The following is a 13,789-nucleotide window of genomic DNA, read 5'->3' as shown; positions in this document are numbered from 1 at the left end:
TTTGGGTCTGGGCTAACGATTATCCCTAGGGAGAGGAGCTCTTGAACTGGGTTGGGTATGGTGGTGCATTTGTGAAAGGTAAATAAGTTGCTGAAATGAAAGGGGAGCATTGGAGTACAGGGGAGGGCTAAGACTTATGTTGTTCTTTCACTATAGGCATTGGGATGGGCTCTTGATTCCCAGGAGTTGGATGCAGTTGGGGTAGGGTGGACAGAAGTGAAGAGTTAAAGGCAGAAGGTTTCAGAAGCGGATTGTTTCTCTGGGTTCTGATGGTGAGTTACTGGTCTGGGGAGTTGTTGGCAAGTGAATTGTGCGAGGTGTGGAGAGATAGTTGGAGGAAGTAGGGTGTTTTTTGTTTGACGGGTGAGAGGGTGTGTGTATTCCAATTCAAGGTCCTGGGTGTGGGGTAGGTTTCTGGGTCCTGCTGGGGTTGTTGATGGGTGGATGAGGGAAGCCGGGGTGTAGGAGGGTGTATGAGGGAAAAAGGAATTGTGGGAGATGTTGGAGTTGGAGTAAGGAGTGTTGAGTGGAAGAGAAGTCATTGGTGTGAAGCATTGAAAGTTGGAGGGAGTTGGGGAAGGGAGAGTTGAGGGAGTTGAGGAAGGGAGAGTTGGGTAAGAGAGTGAGAGGCCGGATGGATTAGGGTGTGAGTTAGCTAAAAGGGGTTTGAAAGTGGGAAAGGTATTGTTAAGCAAGGCCAGGATCTTTCTTTTAACTGGAGCATGATTTTCCTGTTATTGAAGATGATATTGAGAGGTTACCAGGTAGGTCAAGGAGGGGAGCTAATGTTCACTTTTCATCCAAGGAGGTTATTTGATAGTGAGGGGGCTCGAAACCTCTTTCAAATGGCGATATAGTATAGCTTGATGCTGTGGGTGAAGGGCTCCTTTCCGCATGCAGTGGTATTGATCTGCAAAAAGGGATTCAGGGAAATTTCTCAGGGCTTCATGTTTCAAATTTTAATTTCTGTATTTAAAGAGTCTAAAAGGCATGTAATTTTTAAAGTATTGGCCCCTTATATAGAGAAGGGGTTTAAAGGTAATGCAGTGTCGAATCGTGTCACTGCCATGATTATTTGGTGTGTGGATTGGGAAGAAAGAGAGAAAGAACAAATTAAGAAAACACATTAAAATGTGAGCTAAAAGTGCCTTAATGGCCTCTGAGTGATCCTTGACATAAACAAAAATGGAACAGTCATGTTAAAAATTAATATGAACAATGTCATATAAAGATCTACTTAACAATCGAGTCCAGGTCTTTGCAAAATATTAAAGCAAGAACAGAAGGCGGGTATTTTTCTCGGGGAAAAATGGCAACCCTGTGTGGGAAAAATGCACAGGGGTTAGGATTGTGAGTGTAGTCTCAATAAGTAGATGACCAGCCCTAATTGATTCTGTTAATTCTCTTTCTTTCTGTGAAAGCTATTGTGGTGACTGTAATAGGGTGTAGTAATTGTTTGAGTTGAACAATTGTTTCTAGTCTAGGTGTTAACTTGGGGAAGATGATCTAGAGGATTTTTTAGCCTATGTCATTGTTAATTCTGTTCATCGTACATTGCTATCAGGATTGTTTCCTTGGACAGTATAAATTTTAGGGATTAATTAGTTGAAGGGTTGTGCTTTTCATCTCATATCTAAATCTGATAAGTATTAAAATACAAGGCTACCACTTGGCAACCCTATCTGAGCTCAGCTCTGAATGTTCCTGTAACCATGCAAAGGGTATCCTCATTGACCTCTTCGCTGCCAGTCCTTTTTTTGGCTATTTGGGGCAGTTTAAGCTTAGGCCCTCATAATTTTTTGTTCACATAAGCTATCCATGCCAAATTTGTGTCTTTTTTATCCAACATCCTAGGGATTCTAGAGGTACCCAGACTTTGTGGGTTCCCCTGGAGGAGACCAAGAAATCAGCCACAATACAGCAAAAAATTAGTTTTTTAAAAACAAAATGGGAAAAAAGGGCTGCAGAAGAAGGCTTGAGGTTTTTCCCTTGAAAATGGTATCAACATAGGGTTTGCGGTGCTAAAATCACCAGCTTCCCAGTTTCAGGAACAGGCAGATGTGAATCAGAAAACCCAATTTTTCTACACAATTTTGGCATTTTACTGGGGCATACTCCATTTTTAAAAAATTTTGTGCTTTCAGCCTTCTTCCAGTTAGTGACAGAAATGGATGTGAAACCAATGCTGTATTCCATAAAGCTAAACATTTCTGAAAAGTAGAGAAAATTCTAAATCAAGCAAGGGGTAATTGTGTAGATCCTACAAGATTTTCCTACAGAAAATAACATGTGAAATAAAAAAATATTGAAATTGAGGTGAAAAAAACCCAGCCATTTTTCTCAACGTTTTACTCTGTAACGTTTTCCTGCTATGTCAGATGTTTTAAAGCAATACACCGTTACATCTGCTGGGCTCTTCTCATTGCGGGGATGTATAGGGCTTGTAGGTTCATCAAGAACCCTAGGTACCCAGAGCCAATACATAAACTGCAGCTTGCAATGGGTTTTCATTCAATACCGGGTATACAGCAATTTATTTGCTGAAATATAAAGAGTAGAAAATAGGTATCAAGAAAACCTTTATATTTCCAAAATGGGCACAAGGTAAGGTGTTGAGAAGCAGTGGTTACTTGTACATTTCTGAATTCTGGGGTGCCCATACTAGCATGTGAATTGCAGGGCATTTCTCAAATAGACATCTTTTTTACTCACTGTCTTACATTTGGAAGGTAAAAATGTAGAGAAAAAAAGGGGCAATAACACTTTGCTATTCTGTGTTCCTCCAAGTCTCCCATAAAAATGGTACCTCACTTGTGTGGGTAGGCCTAATGCTCGCGACAGGAAATGCAACATGGACACATCACATTTATACATTTAAATCTGACACGTTTTTTGCAAAGTGCCCAGCTGTAGATTTTGGCCTTTAGCTCAGCCAGCACCTAGGGAAACCTACCAAACCTGTGCATTTCTTAAAACTATAAACCTAGGGAATCGAGGATGGGGTGATTTCTGGGGCTCTCACCAGGTTCTGTTACCCAGAATCCTTTGCAAACCTCAACATTTGGCCAAAAACACTTTTTTCTCACATTTTGGTGACAGAAAGTCCTAGAGTCTGAGAGGAGCCATACATTTCCTTCTACCCAGCATTCTCCCAAGTCTCCCGATAAAAATGGTACCTCACTTGTGTGGGTAGGCCTAGTGCCTACGAAAGCAAATACCTCAAAACACTATGTGGACACATCACATTTTCCCAAAGAAAACAGAGCTGTTTTTTGCAAAGTGCCAAGCTGTGGAATTTGACCTCTAGCTCAGCCAGCACCTAGCGAAAACTATGCAACCTGTGCATTTTTTAAAACTAGATACCTAGGGGAATCCAGGATGGGGTAACTTGTGGAACTCTCACCAGGTTCTGTTACCCAGAATCCTTTGCAAACCTCAACATTTGGACAAAAAACACTTTTTTCTCACATTTCAGTGACAGAAAGTTCTGGAATCTGAGAGGAGCCACAAATTTCCTTCCACCCAGCATTCCCCCAAGTCTACCAATAAAAATGGTACCTTACTTGTGTGGGTAGGCCTAGTGCCCGCGATAGGAAATGCCCCAAAATACTATCTGGACACATCAAAATTATCAAATACAAAACTATCTGTTTTTGCTGGGGGGGCACCGGTGCTATTGGTCCTGGCCTCAGCAGCCATCTAGGGAAACCTACCAAAACCAGACATTTCCAAAAACTAGACACCCGAGGGAGTCCAGCGGGTTGTGATTGCGTGGATCCCCCAATGTTTTCTTACCCAGAATCCTCAACAAACCTCAAATGTAGCTAAAAAATCAAATTTTTCCCACATTTCTGGGTAGGATCACCTCTCGAAACAAATTTCCTTTCACCCGATGTTCCCCTTAGTCTCCCGGTAAAAATAATACCTCACTTGTGTAGGTGGGCCAAGTGCCTGTGACAGGGAAGAGCCAAAAACGTAGAATTTGAGGGGGAACCAAAGCGGGTCCAAAAGGGCAGTTTGAAAAAAAACATTTTTAGGCTGACACGTGCAGCAGAACTTTTATCGGTATAGATGAGACAATGCTGGGTGACAGGAATTTGTGGATTCATGCAGATTCCGGAAGGTTCTGACACAAAAATGTGGGAAAAAGGTGTGATTTCCACCAAAGTTTGAGGTTTGCAGGGCATTGTAGATAAGAAAATGGTGCAGGTGCATGTGAAGCACGCCGCCCTGGAATCACCCAGATGTTTAGTTTTGAGATGTGTCTAGGTCTTGTGGATTTTTCTACCTGGCAGCATCCCAAAGTCCAAAAAGTGCAGCCCTCACCATTACAAGTGGGCCTATTTTGAGAGTTAGCCAAGCTCTCATGGCCCAAATGTAAAATCAAAACCCCAAATAATCAAATGTCCTCTTGCTTGCTGTGGGATAAGATGTTTTAGTGTGTGAGGGGAGAGCTGAAAGACTGTTACCCCTTTCAGTTGGGGAAGGGCATAATCAGGCCCATACTGGTTGGTAGCCACAACCCCACAATTTTTTTTTTAATTCCCTGGCATCTAGTAGACTTTCTGCCCCCTGGGGTGTAGACTGGGGGTAATTGCCTCATCTTCCCACTAGTGGGCAGAACAACTTTGTCCCCATTTATTTCGGGCGGGGGTATGCCATACCGCCACCCTTTTATTTTGGAAAAAGAATCTTCCCTGGTCTCTGGAGGGCTTTCTGCCCACCCTTGGAGGCAGATGGGCCTTCCAAAAATAGGCTGGTGCCTTGGTGCCTAAGTGGTTTCTGCCCCCTCCGTGGGCAGATCAGCCTAATAGGAATAGGCTGATCTGCCTCCACGGGGAGCAGAAGTGGCCTAATATAAATTTGCCTCCCCAGGGGAGCGGCCCTTGCCTAAGGGGTCGCTCCCCTTGCGTGAAATTGGCGCAAAAAGAAAATCCCTGGTGCCTAGTGGTTTCTGCCCCGGCGTAATAAAAATAGGCCAGTCTGCCCCCAAGGGGGGCAGAAATTGCTGAAAATAAATTTGCCCCCAGGGGAACGACCCTTGCCTAAGGGGTCGCTCCCTTGTGTGAAATTGATGCAAAAAAATTTAAATCCCTGGTGTCTAGTGCTTTCTGCCTCCCTTGGGTGCAAATTGGCTTAACAAAAATAGGACAATCTGTCCCCAAGAGGAGCAGAAATGGCCTAAAGACAATTTGCCCCCCAGGAGAGCGACCCTTGCCTAATGGGTCGCTCCCCACATATAAAAAAATAAAAAAAAATCCCTGGTGTCTAGGGTTTTCTGCCCCCCCGGGGGCAGATCAGCCTAATTACAATACGCCGATCTGCCCCCAAGGGGGCCAGAAATGGCCTACAACAAATGTACCCCCCCCCCGGGGAGCAGCCCTTGCCCAAGGTGCTGCTACCCTTATGTATAAACATAAATAAAAAGCAAAACTCCTTGGTGTCTAATGGTTTCTGTCCCCCTTGGGGGCAGATTGTCCTAATAAAAATAGTCCGATTTGCCCTCAAGAGGAGCAGAAATGGCGTTAACGTAAATTTGCCCCCAAGGGAGCGACCCTTGCCGAAGGGGTCACTCCCCACATACATAAAAAAAAGAAACAAAAACAATTATCACTGGTGTCTAGCAGTTTCTGCCCCCCCCCCCCCTTGGGGGCAGATTGTCCTAATAAAAAAAGGCCCATCTGCCCCCAGGGAGGCATTAATGGCCTAAAAGTAAATTTGCCCCCAAGGGAGTGACCCTTGACTAAGGGGTCACTCCCCATATACATAAAAAAATAAACAAAAAAAATTAGCCCTGGTGTCTAGCGGTTTCTCCCCCCTAGGGGCAGATCGACCTAATTATGTTCATTACAACTTATAAGGTTAATTAATTACAACTTATAAGGATGAGAACTTTGCAAATGCACTTTTCCGTTTGGCATTCTGTAGAATCATACAGGTAGAGCAACACAAAAATACTACAGGCTCCTAACCAATTGGAACATGGCTCTTGTTATCTAGTGTAGAGATTTCCAAGAACTATACAAGAAGTAGTGCTCTCACAAATGGGGAGTGGTCTTCAGCTGTTGGTCTTCAGTTGTGGACCACACACCTTTTGCAAATGGCAAAACCTCATCTCCATGATACTGTACAGTCTCTGACATAGGATTTGCCAAGTATCAATGCCAGGTGGAAAGCAGAGACTCAGGACTGTAGCCTCAGCTACAGAGAGGACAATGTCATGCCATCCAACCATTCTGATGCCATCTTCATCAACATGGTGTGGACTTCCATTGTAGTCCAGTAGCAACCAATTGGCATTCACCACATATGATTATCCTCTCAGGGAACTGCTTGACGGGAGAGCAAAAGGGTGGATGCCTTCTTTATATTGTCACATTTTGTAGTATTCTGCCTGCTTGTCTGCTGTGTTGGTAATGAAAGGTTATTGTAGGACTGGTACTGAATGAGTCTTGAAGTCTGTTGTTAAACATTTTTGCAGACTGGTTCACAAGCCACACATTGGAAATGTGCCAAAGCGTAGACATGTTCTATGATATCTTTTTCCTGACCTGTGCATTCTATCACATATTTTTTTACTCCTACTCGCTTACATGTGTTGATACAATTCAACACATCTGGCACAATCAGTAAAACTGCAACCATACTAAATGCCTGCTGTAATGCCACTGGCCCCCTTAGATGCAGGAAAGAAAGTACCTTCAGCTAGGCATTGGAGTAAGAAGTCAGTGAGATGAGTGCAAACTGCCAATATTTAACCATTTCGAACAGACAAACATTATACTCCCCTCCAACATTTTATCTTCCGTTCCTCATGTTCCTGAAAAAAATGACTTTTTGCCCGTGAATCCTCTTTCTTCATGAGCTCTCAATGAAGACAAGCAGAGCTATGACCCTCAAGTATTATCTGTTGAAAAATCCACAATGTTTCATACTGCTCTTAGACTTTTTACCTGCCCTGCATTAGCCTATGATGCAATGGGAAATATATGGGATCAGTCACATGCACAGCTTTCCTGCATAAGCCCTCATTATGTTAATTTATAATTTTGATGGTTTTCTTATGCCATGGAGTTGATTTCTGTATTCTTTCTAAGCTATTGGTGGGATGCAATTCATGGCAGTACTGTTTTTGAGTGTGGTTCCCACCTTCGTAGACCATCTGTTATACCTTCTTTATTTTTCAGTTGCTGGCCCACATTATGTAAGTGTGAAGTGTATGGTTTCTGCACAGAAATTCTCAGTTGTTCATGTATGTTTCTTTATTTTCATGCAAGTATAATGTCACAAGTGAGTGCTCCACATTATACCCAATTACAGTTCCCGTTCTTACTTGATTGGCTTATTGTCCCACTTCAACAATCTTAGAGAACTGGGCTTCCCAACTTGAACAGTTTAACAACAGGCAAATTACTAAAAAGGGACCAGTTACCTACATTATTCATGTGGGAAGAGAAAATAAAGTCAATGCATACATAACCTTTAGTGTCCTGTGGTCTCAGACATTAGAAAGCCACACCATGTTTCCTAATGTCATCATATTTAGCATGGATTGCTTTATTTAATTTTTTTATCTAAAAAACAGTGAATAAACAATGCAAATGTAAAGCAAACAGTCAGTGCTAAAATGTGCAGTAAGCACAGAAAGAGCATCTTTGTCAATACAGTATTGTAACTTAGTGTTACAGTTAAACAAGGATGGAGTAGTAGTTCCCAACTTGTGGTCCTGGGATCCCTGGGGGACCATCAAGCCTCCCCAGGGGACTGCAACTGCTTAGAAAATTAAACAATATTAACAGATTAATAAAGTCTACATAAATAAAGTGGGTACATGTACAACTGAAAATTTTAAAAAAATACTGTGAATGTCAAGGAATTTGACATTTACAGTATAATTTAATTTAGTATCCTCAGATTGATTAGTGGGAGCTATCCAGGTGCATAAAACAGAATATAGTATGGAGATTTGCGGCTTCAAATGAATTTAGAAAAGCTCTGATCTTCCTATGACAATTAAAATGTTTACTTTTTTATTTATACCTGTTTGCAAATTAAATAAAATGTGTTGTAATTTGTGCATGTGTTTGATGAATGCTTGTTTTTGTATTGTGTGTTGTTTTGAAGTTCAAACCATCAACAATGTTTAGGCCGAGGTCCCCGGCTTCCAGTAATGACTCAGTGAGGGAATCATGGGTTTTAATAATGATTCAGTTGTGGTCCTCGGGTTCCAGTAATGAGAAATTGGGTTCCACAGAAGTCAAACGGTTAAGAACCACTGGAGTAGAGCATTTTGAGATCAAGACCAGACTTACTTTGTATCACATTAGAGCCAGTGAATAATGCTTAACACACAATTACTGTGGTTCCCAACCTGTGGTCCGGGGACCCCAGGGGTCCCTCAAAGCCTCCTCAGGGGTTCGCAACTACTTAGAAAATTAAATCATATTAAGAGAGTAGGTCACCAGCTTTCAGTAATGACTCAGTGGGGGTCCCTGAATTCCAATAAAGAGTCAGTGGGGCCCCTGGGCTCCAGTAATGATAATGTAGGGGTCCACAGAAGTCAAAAGGTTGGGAACCACTGGTATTATGTTATTGTGTTTCCTTGTGCTTGCACTTACAGGTATTACCTGATAACTACACAACATATTAACGGTTTTGAAGGAACGTGTTTGGTACAGTGCTTAATTCCGTACTTATGCTATTTCTAAGCACTATATGTACCAGAAGTTACTATGACATGCAAATCAACATACACTTCTCTTATCAAAACCTCTGAGCACTCTTTAAAGCACCTCATTTTGCGTACTGATTTTTACACTTTACCTTGGATCCTTTGTCTACAGAAAGAACCATTAAAAATAGTCTACTTTCGCCCAGTCAATGTTTTACAGCCATGGGTCATATTTTAAAGGGACTTTCTGAGGGAGTCGAAAAAGCAGTGCAATACATTTTAGTTGGAACATTTTCAAAAAAGCCGAGTGATGTTTTCACAGGTTCCCAACGGAGCGAGAGGCGGGAAACGAAGTGCCCAATTCCAGGATGTGATGGCTCGGGACACGTGACCGGACTGTACCCACACCACAGGAGTCTGTCTGGCTGTCCGCACAAAGTCAGAGTGCCGCTGGAGAGTAAGCGCTGTGTTATTTCTGATTGTGTTTACGTAGGGCTGATAATTTACTGGCATTTTCAGCATTCCAGATGAGAACGGTCATCTTATTATATCAAGATGTGCATTTTGGAAAATATAATAATACTGATTCCAAAGGAGTGAATGTTTTTCTATACTGAATACACTTAAAGTGTATAGAAAATCTTCTCTGAGAGACTGAGAATATTCTAAGTTGTCATTAATAAAATGGTCTTGATTGAAGTCGGGCCTTTCATCGGAGAGATATGGCTTCCAACCAGTTCTTTCTTTAACACATAGTATTTTTCTGATGTGAACTGGAGCAGGACTAGTGATAATTTGGTGACAGTATTCCAATTTTTCTTATCTTAGGTTTCACAAAGGAGCCTGTTTTTTCACGTTTGACAATAAAAGAAGCACAGTGTGTGCAATATCGAGTCCATATTAATTGACATTCAAATACTTCGCAAATATTTGCTCAGCAGAGGCCTTTGTACCGGAGCACACAAGGAAGTTTCCATCTGAACACAAACAGTTGCAAAACTAATTTTTTGCTAAAATGCTCTCTCTCCGAGGTAGCACTAGAAGAGTAACATTTCCCTGTGAATGAAACCCCTTCTGAAGGGCAGAAATCAACTCACGACGACCAATAGACCAGCACCTATACTTACCCACCTGGTAACACGGCCCATCTGCTTGACCGCGCTTTATCTCCATTGTGTTTGTCCAAATACATTTGTTTTATAATCCCTTTGTGCAAACACCACCTGTCCATAAAATAACAAACCGGTCCGGATGTGAGAAGCAAAGGGTCTGAATCGGGGGTAGATTTTTTTCCTCTCCCTGGAGTATATGCACCTTCTAAAGCACGATCCATTGTTGTCTGTTTTTTTTTTTTTTTTTTTACAAAGTTACTTTCAGCAACCAAGTGCCCTTGACAACACCAAAAGTCACCAAATGTACCTGTTTTTTCTCTACATCAAAGGGCAGCATGAAATTGGCCCCCTCTCTCCCCCCAATGTCTCTGGCTGGACAGCATATATTTGAAACCTGCCAGAACGCAATTTGCAAGAAATGTTTTCACTAAATATAATGTTATCGGACAGTGCTAGTCATATAGGTGCTGTTGAGTAGGGATGCTCTCTATTCAAGTTGCCTGGCCCTTTCCTGCCTGCAGCACAGTACTGATAGGGAAACACATATATGACCAAACGGCACAAACTGTAGCCTGGAGATCCACTCCTAATCAAAGCAGGGAAAGTTCTCATTCAACTCAGAGCTATTTTCCTTTCTAAAGGCACCAAGCAAATGAGAATTGCATCCTCTTATATGACAGTGAAACCCATATCATGTGTGGCCCTAAAGGGGTCTGTCTCTATTGTCACTTCTGTTATTCAACATATCCATGATGACCATTGGCTCAGTTGATATGGCAGGACCACCTACAGCTCCAAATGTACACTGATACATTTTATATCCAAGGGGCCAAATCAAAAGCTACAAAAATATCACCTCACATCTGAAATAGACTCACCATTGCATGGAGAAAAACTATCTCTGGTTGAGTAGATCCTAAACTGAAATACTGAGATCAGGATATGTCTCACGTCAGAGCATCAGTTCCTCTAGTCTGAGGAACAAGGCGCTGCCCCATGACAGCCAAAACAGCAAAGAACGTAAAGAATTGCTTGGCTAGGCTGTTTCCTTTGGTCATCACTCCACATTGAGAGTCAAAAAGATCACCTTCCGCTCCTCTTTCTCAGAAGGATCCTCCTGCTGCTTCAGTTACCTCACTGTATTATTTCTCAATGTATTTACTGAACACTCTCAGATAGCCCTGGTCCCATGATATTGGATGGTAGTGTGCTTTACATGAAGCATGCAAGAGAGAAGCTATTCCATGTACAAGTAAATACACACAATAAACCTTGAACACAAAGGAAGAAATGGCAAAAGAAATGGTGATACAAAAGGAAGAGGGAGTTAGACAACATTACACGAATCAGTGAATAAATAGTACAATTCTGTTCTCCACAACTTAAGAATTGTTTTAACATGATGCCTGCCAATTTAAAATAAATACTAGCTTCTAAGGGAAGCAAGTAGATCTTTTAACATACAGCTTCCATGGGTGCTAGAACTGATTTAGGCACACCAATTAGCACCACATTTCTAAGATTTGTTTGGGGAAATCTCCACTTGTGGCCACAATAGCCACCAGCACCCTCAGTAGTCTATTGCATTATTTCAGACTGCATGTGTATCAAAGGTTCACCATTGTATTTGTTATCATCATTCCCTGTTGTATTTGCACTAGGAGACTTACAGAAATTGTTCATGGGGTTCATATATTTGTGTTTATGGCCGAAACTATACTGAATTTAAATGTATATATGAAACTGATGTCTGCATCTAAAAAATGCATCATTTAGTTCTGTTGCACAAAGATGGTCTGCAGTTCAGATCTAAAAGAGCAGCACGTCCCAAACATGGCCACAAGTACTCTGGAAAGACGGACTAAGTTTTTTCCAGGCATGAGTCAAACTGGTACATAATGTAAGCATTCAAGTCTCATGCACATTTTACAAAACTGAACAACTTTTTAATGTATACTTGCAAGTAATATTGTGTGTAGTTTATGCAACACTTCCACACAATAAACACAAGTAAATCATTTTCTTAGTTGCATATAACTAGGTGCATACTCATAAATAAATCAAATATGTGAATACTTTTTATAGGAAATAGAGAATGAGCTAAAATCTAATAAAAATAAATACTTTCAATTTAATTATTTCAATATAACAAATCAAATCAAATCAATGTTTAGAAAGTGCAGCTACTCACCTGTAAGGGTCGCAAAGCACTGAGGGGGTTTGTTCTCTGAGCTTCAGTTGAAGAGCCAGGTTTTAAGGTCCTTCCTTATACCATGTCACATCTGTTAAAAAAAACAAAAGTTAACAAGTGACCAAAAAGGCATTTATCATAAATACATTCTATCATGTACTGGCATATACAATACACAAACAAACAAAAATAGTGTGGGATTTCATTTTGAAATATTATCAAAGTTATCAGTTCAGTTTTCAATAGACTTCATGGATTTACGTAAGGTAGCCACTGGTATGGTTCCAATATAGATTATAATTTTTGTGACAGATTGGATGATTTCCTGACAGAGGCAGGCTTATAGGACCCTATTAAAGATTGACAGATGGAATAAGTGGTGGATATCTGCTACATTGCAAGTGCTGCAGCTATAATGTAACTGTTATACAGCATTTGGGATACCTGCCACAAAGCATGTCATCCACCAACCTCTACATAAAGCTCATAGTCAGGTAGAACCATGCAAACCCACCTGTTCAGCAGAGGACTTTGTGTACAAACCCTGGTGGTAGGCTCCTCACTCTGTTAAATGTTTGACTCCTACACAGTAGAGAACTCAGTGACAAAAATGCCCCCATCATACCGTCTGTGGCACTTCTATCACAGTTTAGTGCCAAGTGTGACGCCATGTTGGTTAAGATCATTCAGCATTCTCTTTTGCTTTTCAGATTCCAAACCCCAAAGTGGAGTTTTGATTCTGGAAACCAAATCAAAAATATCAGTTCCCATGCAGGTAGTTTCTTCTTGTGAGTCATATACAAATCAGCAATGGATGCCACACTCTATGTAGAGCCGACATCTGCCACTGTAACATGTGGACTGGGCACTAGATTAAGGGTTTTTGATGAAAGTGTCAGCTCCAATCCTTGTCCTGCCAAAACATGTGAACATCTGAAACAGTGATGAAATCCCTGTGTAAGAAGCAAGAGTAGGAAAAGGCAGCAAAGTCTGCTCAATAGCAATGCAATTTTGCCAGTTACAATTCACAAGTCCATCTTAGAGCTTTTGGCGCCGTACTGACAGGCTTCAGATGAAAAGAGAAATCAACATGCCTGTCTGGATTGGGTAAATAATTGGAAAGGGGTACCACTATTAACTCAATAGACCAATTCTTACTAGGGAAACGCATAGTTCTAAAAGAGCCTCTGCTCAATACCTGATAACTATGGCAGAAGCAGCGAGCAATCTTCAGAGAAGTATATATTGAGCTCAAGCAGTATTGTGAGAAATTGAGTTATTGGGTTCGGAAAATCTCTAGCAGAATGAGGCAGGGGGCTGTAGCCATCGAGAGTTCCAGGAGGCTGAATACTCCTTTGGCAAAGTACCACTTAACAGGATTTGTAGCTGCAGAGAAGAACGTAGTGAGAGCTACGGCACAGTCAGGCCGACTGGCAGTGCACCTTGGATGGATGGGCGAGCAGGTCCCAGTCTACCTTCAGATCTCATAGCAGTTTTTAGCCAAAAATATTTTAAATCTCAAGTTTGGGATTTTGCCTATCTGGGTACATTTAAAGCCACACCAATGAGCCAGGATTGGAGGGGCACTACTGGGGGTTCAGGACTCACTCTGTCTGAGTCCAAGTGCCTGTTCAACATGGTTGGAGCCTTTCCTGTCCCTGAGACTCTGATCAGGAGGCCATCAAACAAGCTATTGGAGTCACTCTGATAGTTCTAAATCCAACAATAATGAACTCAGCAAAAATAGGAGGGGTGAAAGCAAAAAGTCTGGGAATTACTCTGCGAGGAGGGCCAAGTCCAACAGGTATCAACAAT

General features: G+C 41.6%; 1 protein-coding gene across 2 annotated transcripts in view; it reads left to right on the top strand.

Annotated features, from left to right (window-relative positions):
• ST18 (ST18 C2H2C-type zinc finger transcription factor) overlaps window positions 1-13,789 on the top strand; it is a 406,078-nt gene that overhangs the window by 277,709 nt on the left and 114,580 nt on the right. For both annotated transcript variants that reach the window (XM_069220156.1, XM_069220155.1), the window contains exon 7: window positions 8,994-9,128. In XM_069220156.1, the coding sequence (XP_069076257.1) occupies window positions 8,994-9,128 (135 nt within the window). The remainder of the gene's footprint in view (window positions 1-8,993; window positions 9,129-13,789) is intronic.

The sequence above is a fragment of the Pleurodeles waltl genome, chromosome 2_2 (genome assembly GCF_031143425.1).
Source record: "Pleurodeles waltl isolate 20211129_DDA chromosome 2_2, aPleWal1.hap1.20221129, whole genome shotgun sequence".
Classification (NCBI taxonomy): Eukaryota; Metazoa; Chordata; class Amphibia; order Caudata; family Salamandridae; genus Pleurodeles; species Pleurodeles waltl.
Note: the sequence above shows the minus strand (reverse complement) of the source record. Positions and strands in the feature narration are given on the sequence as shown.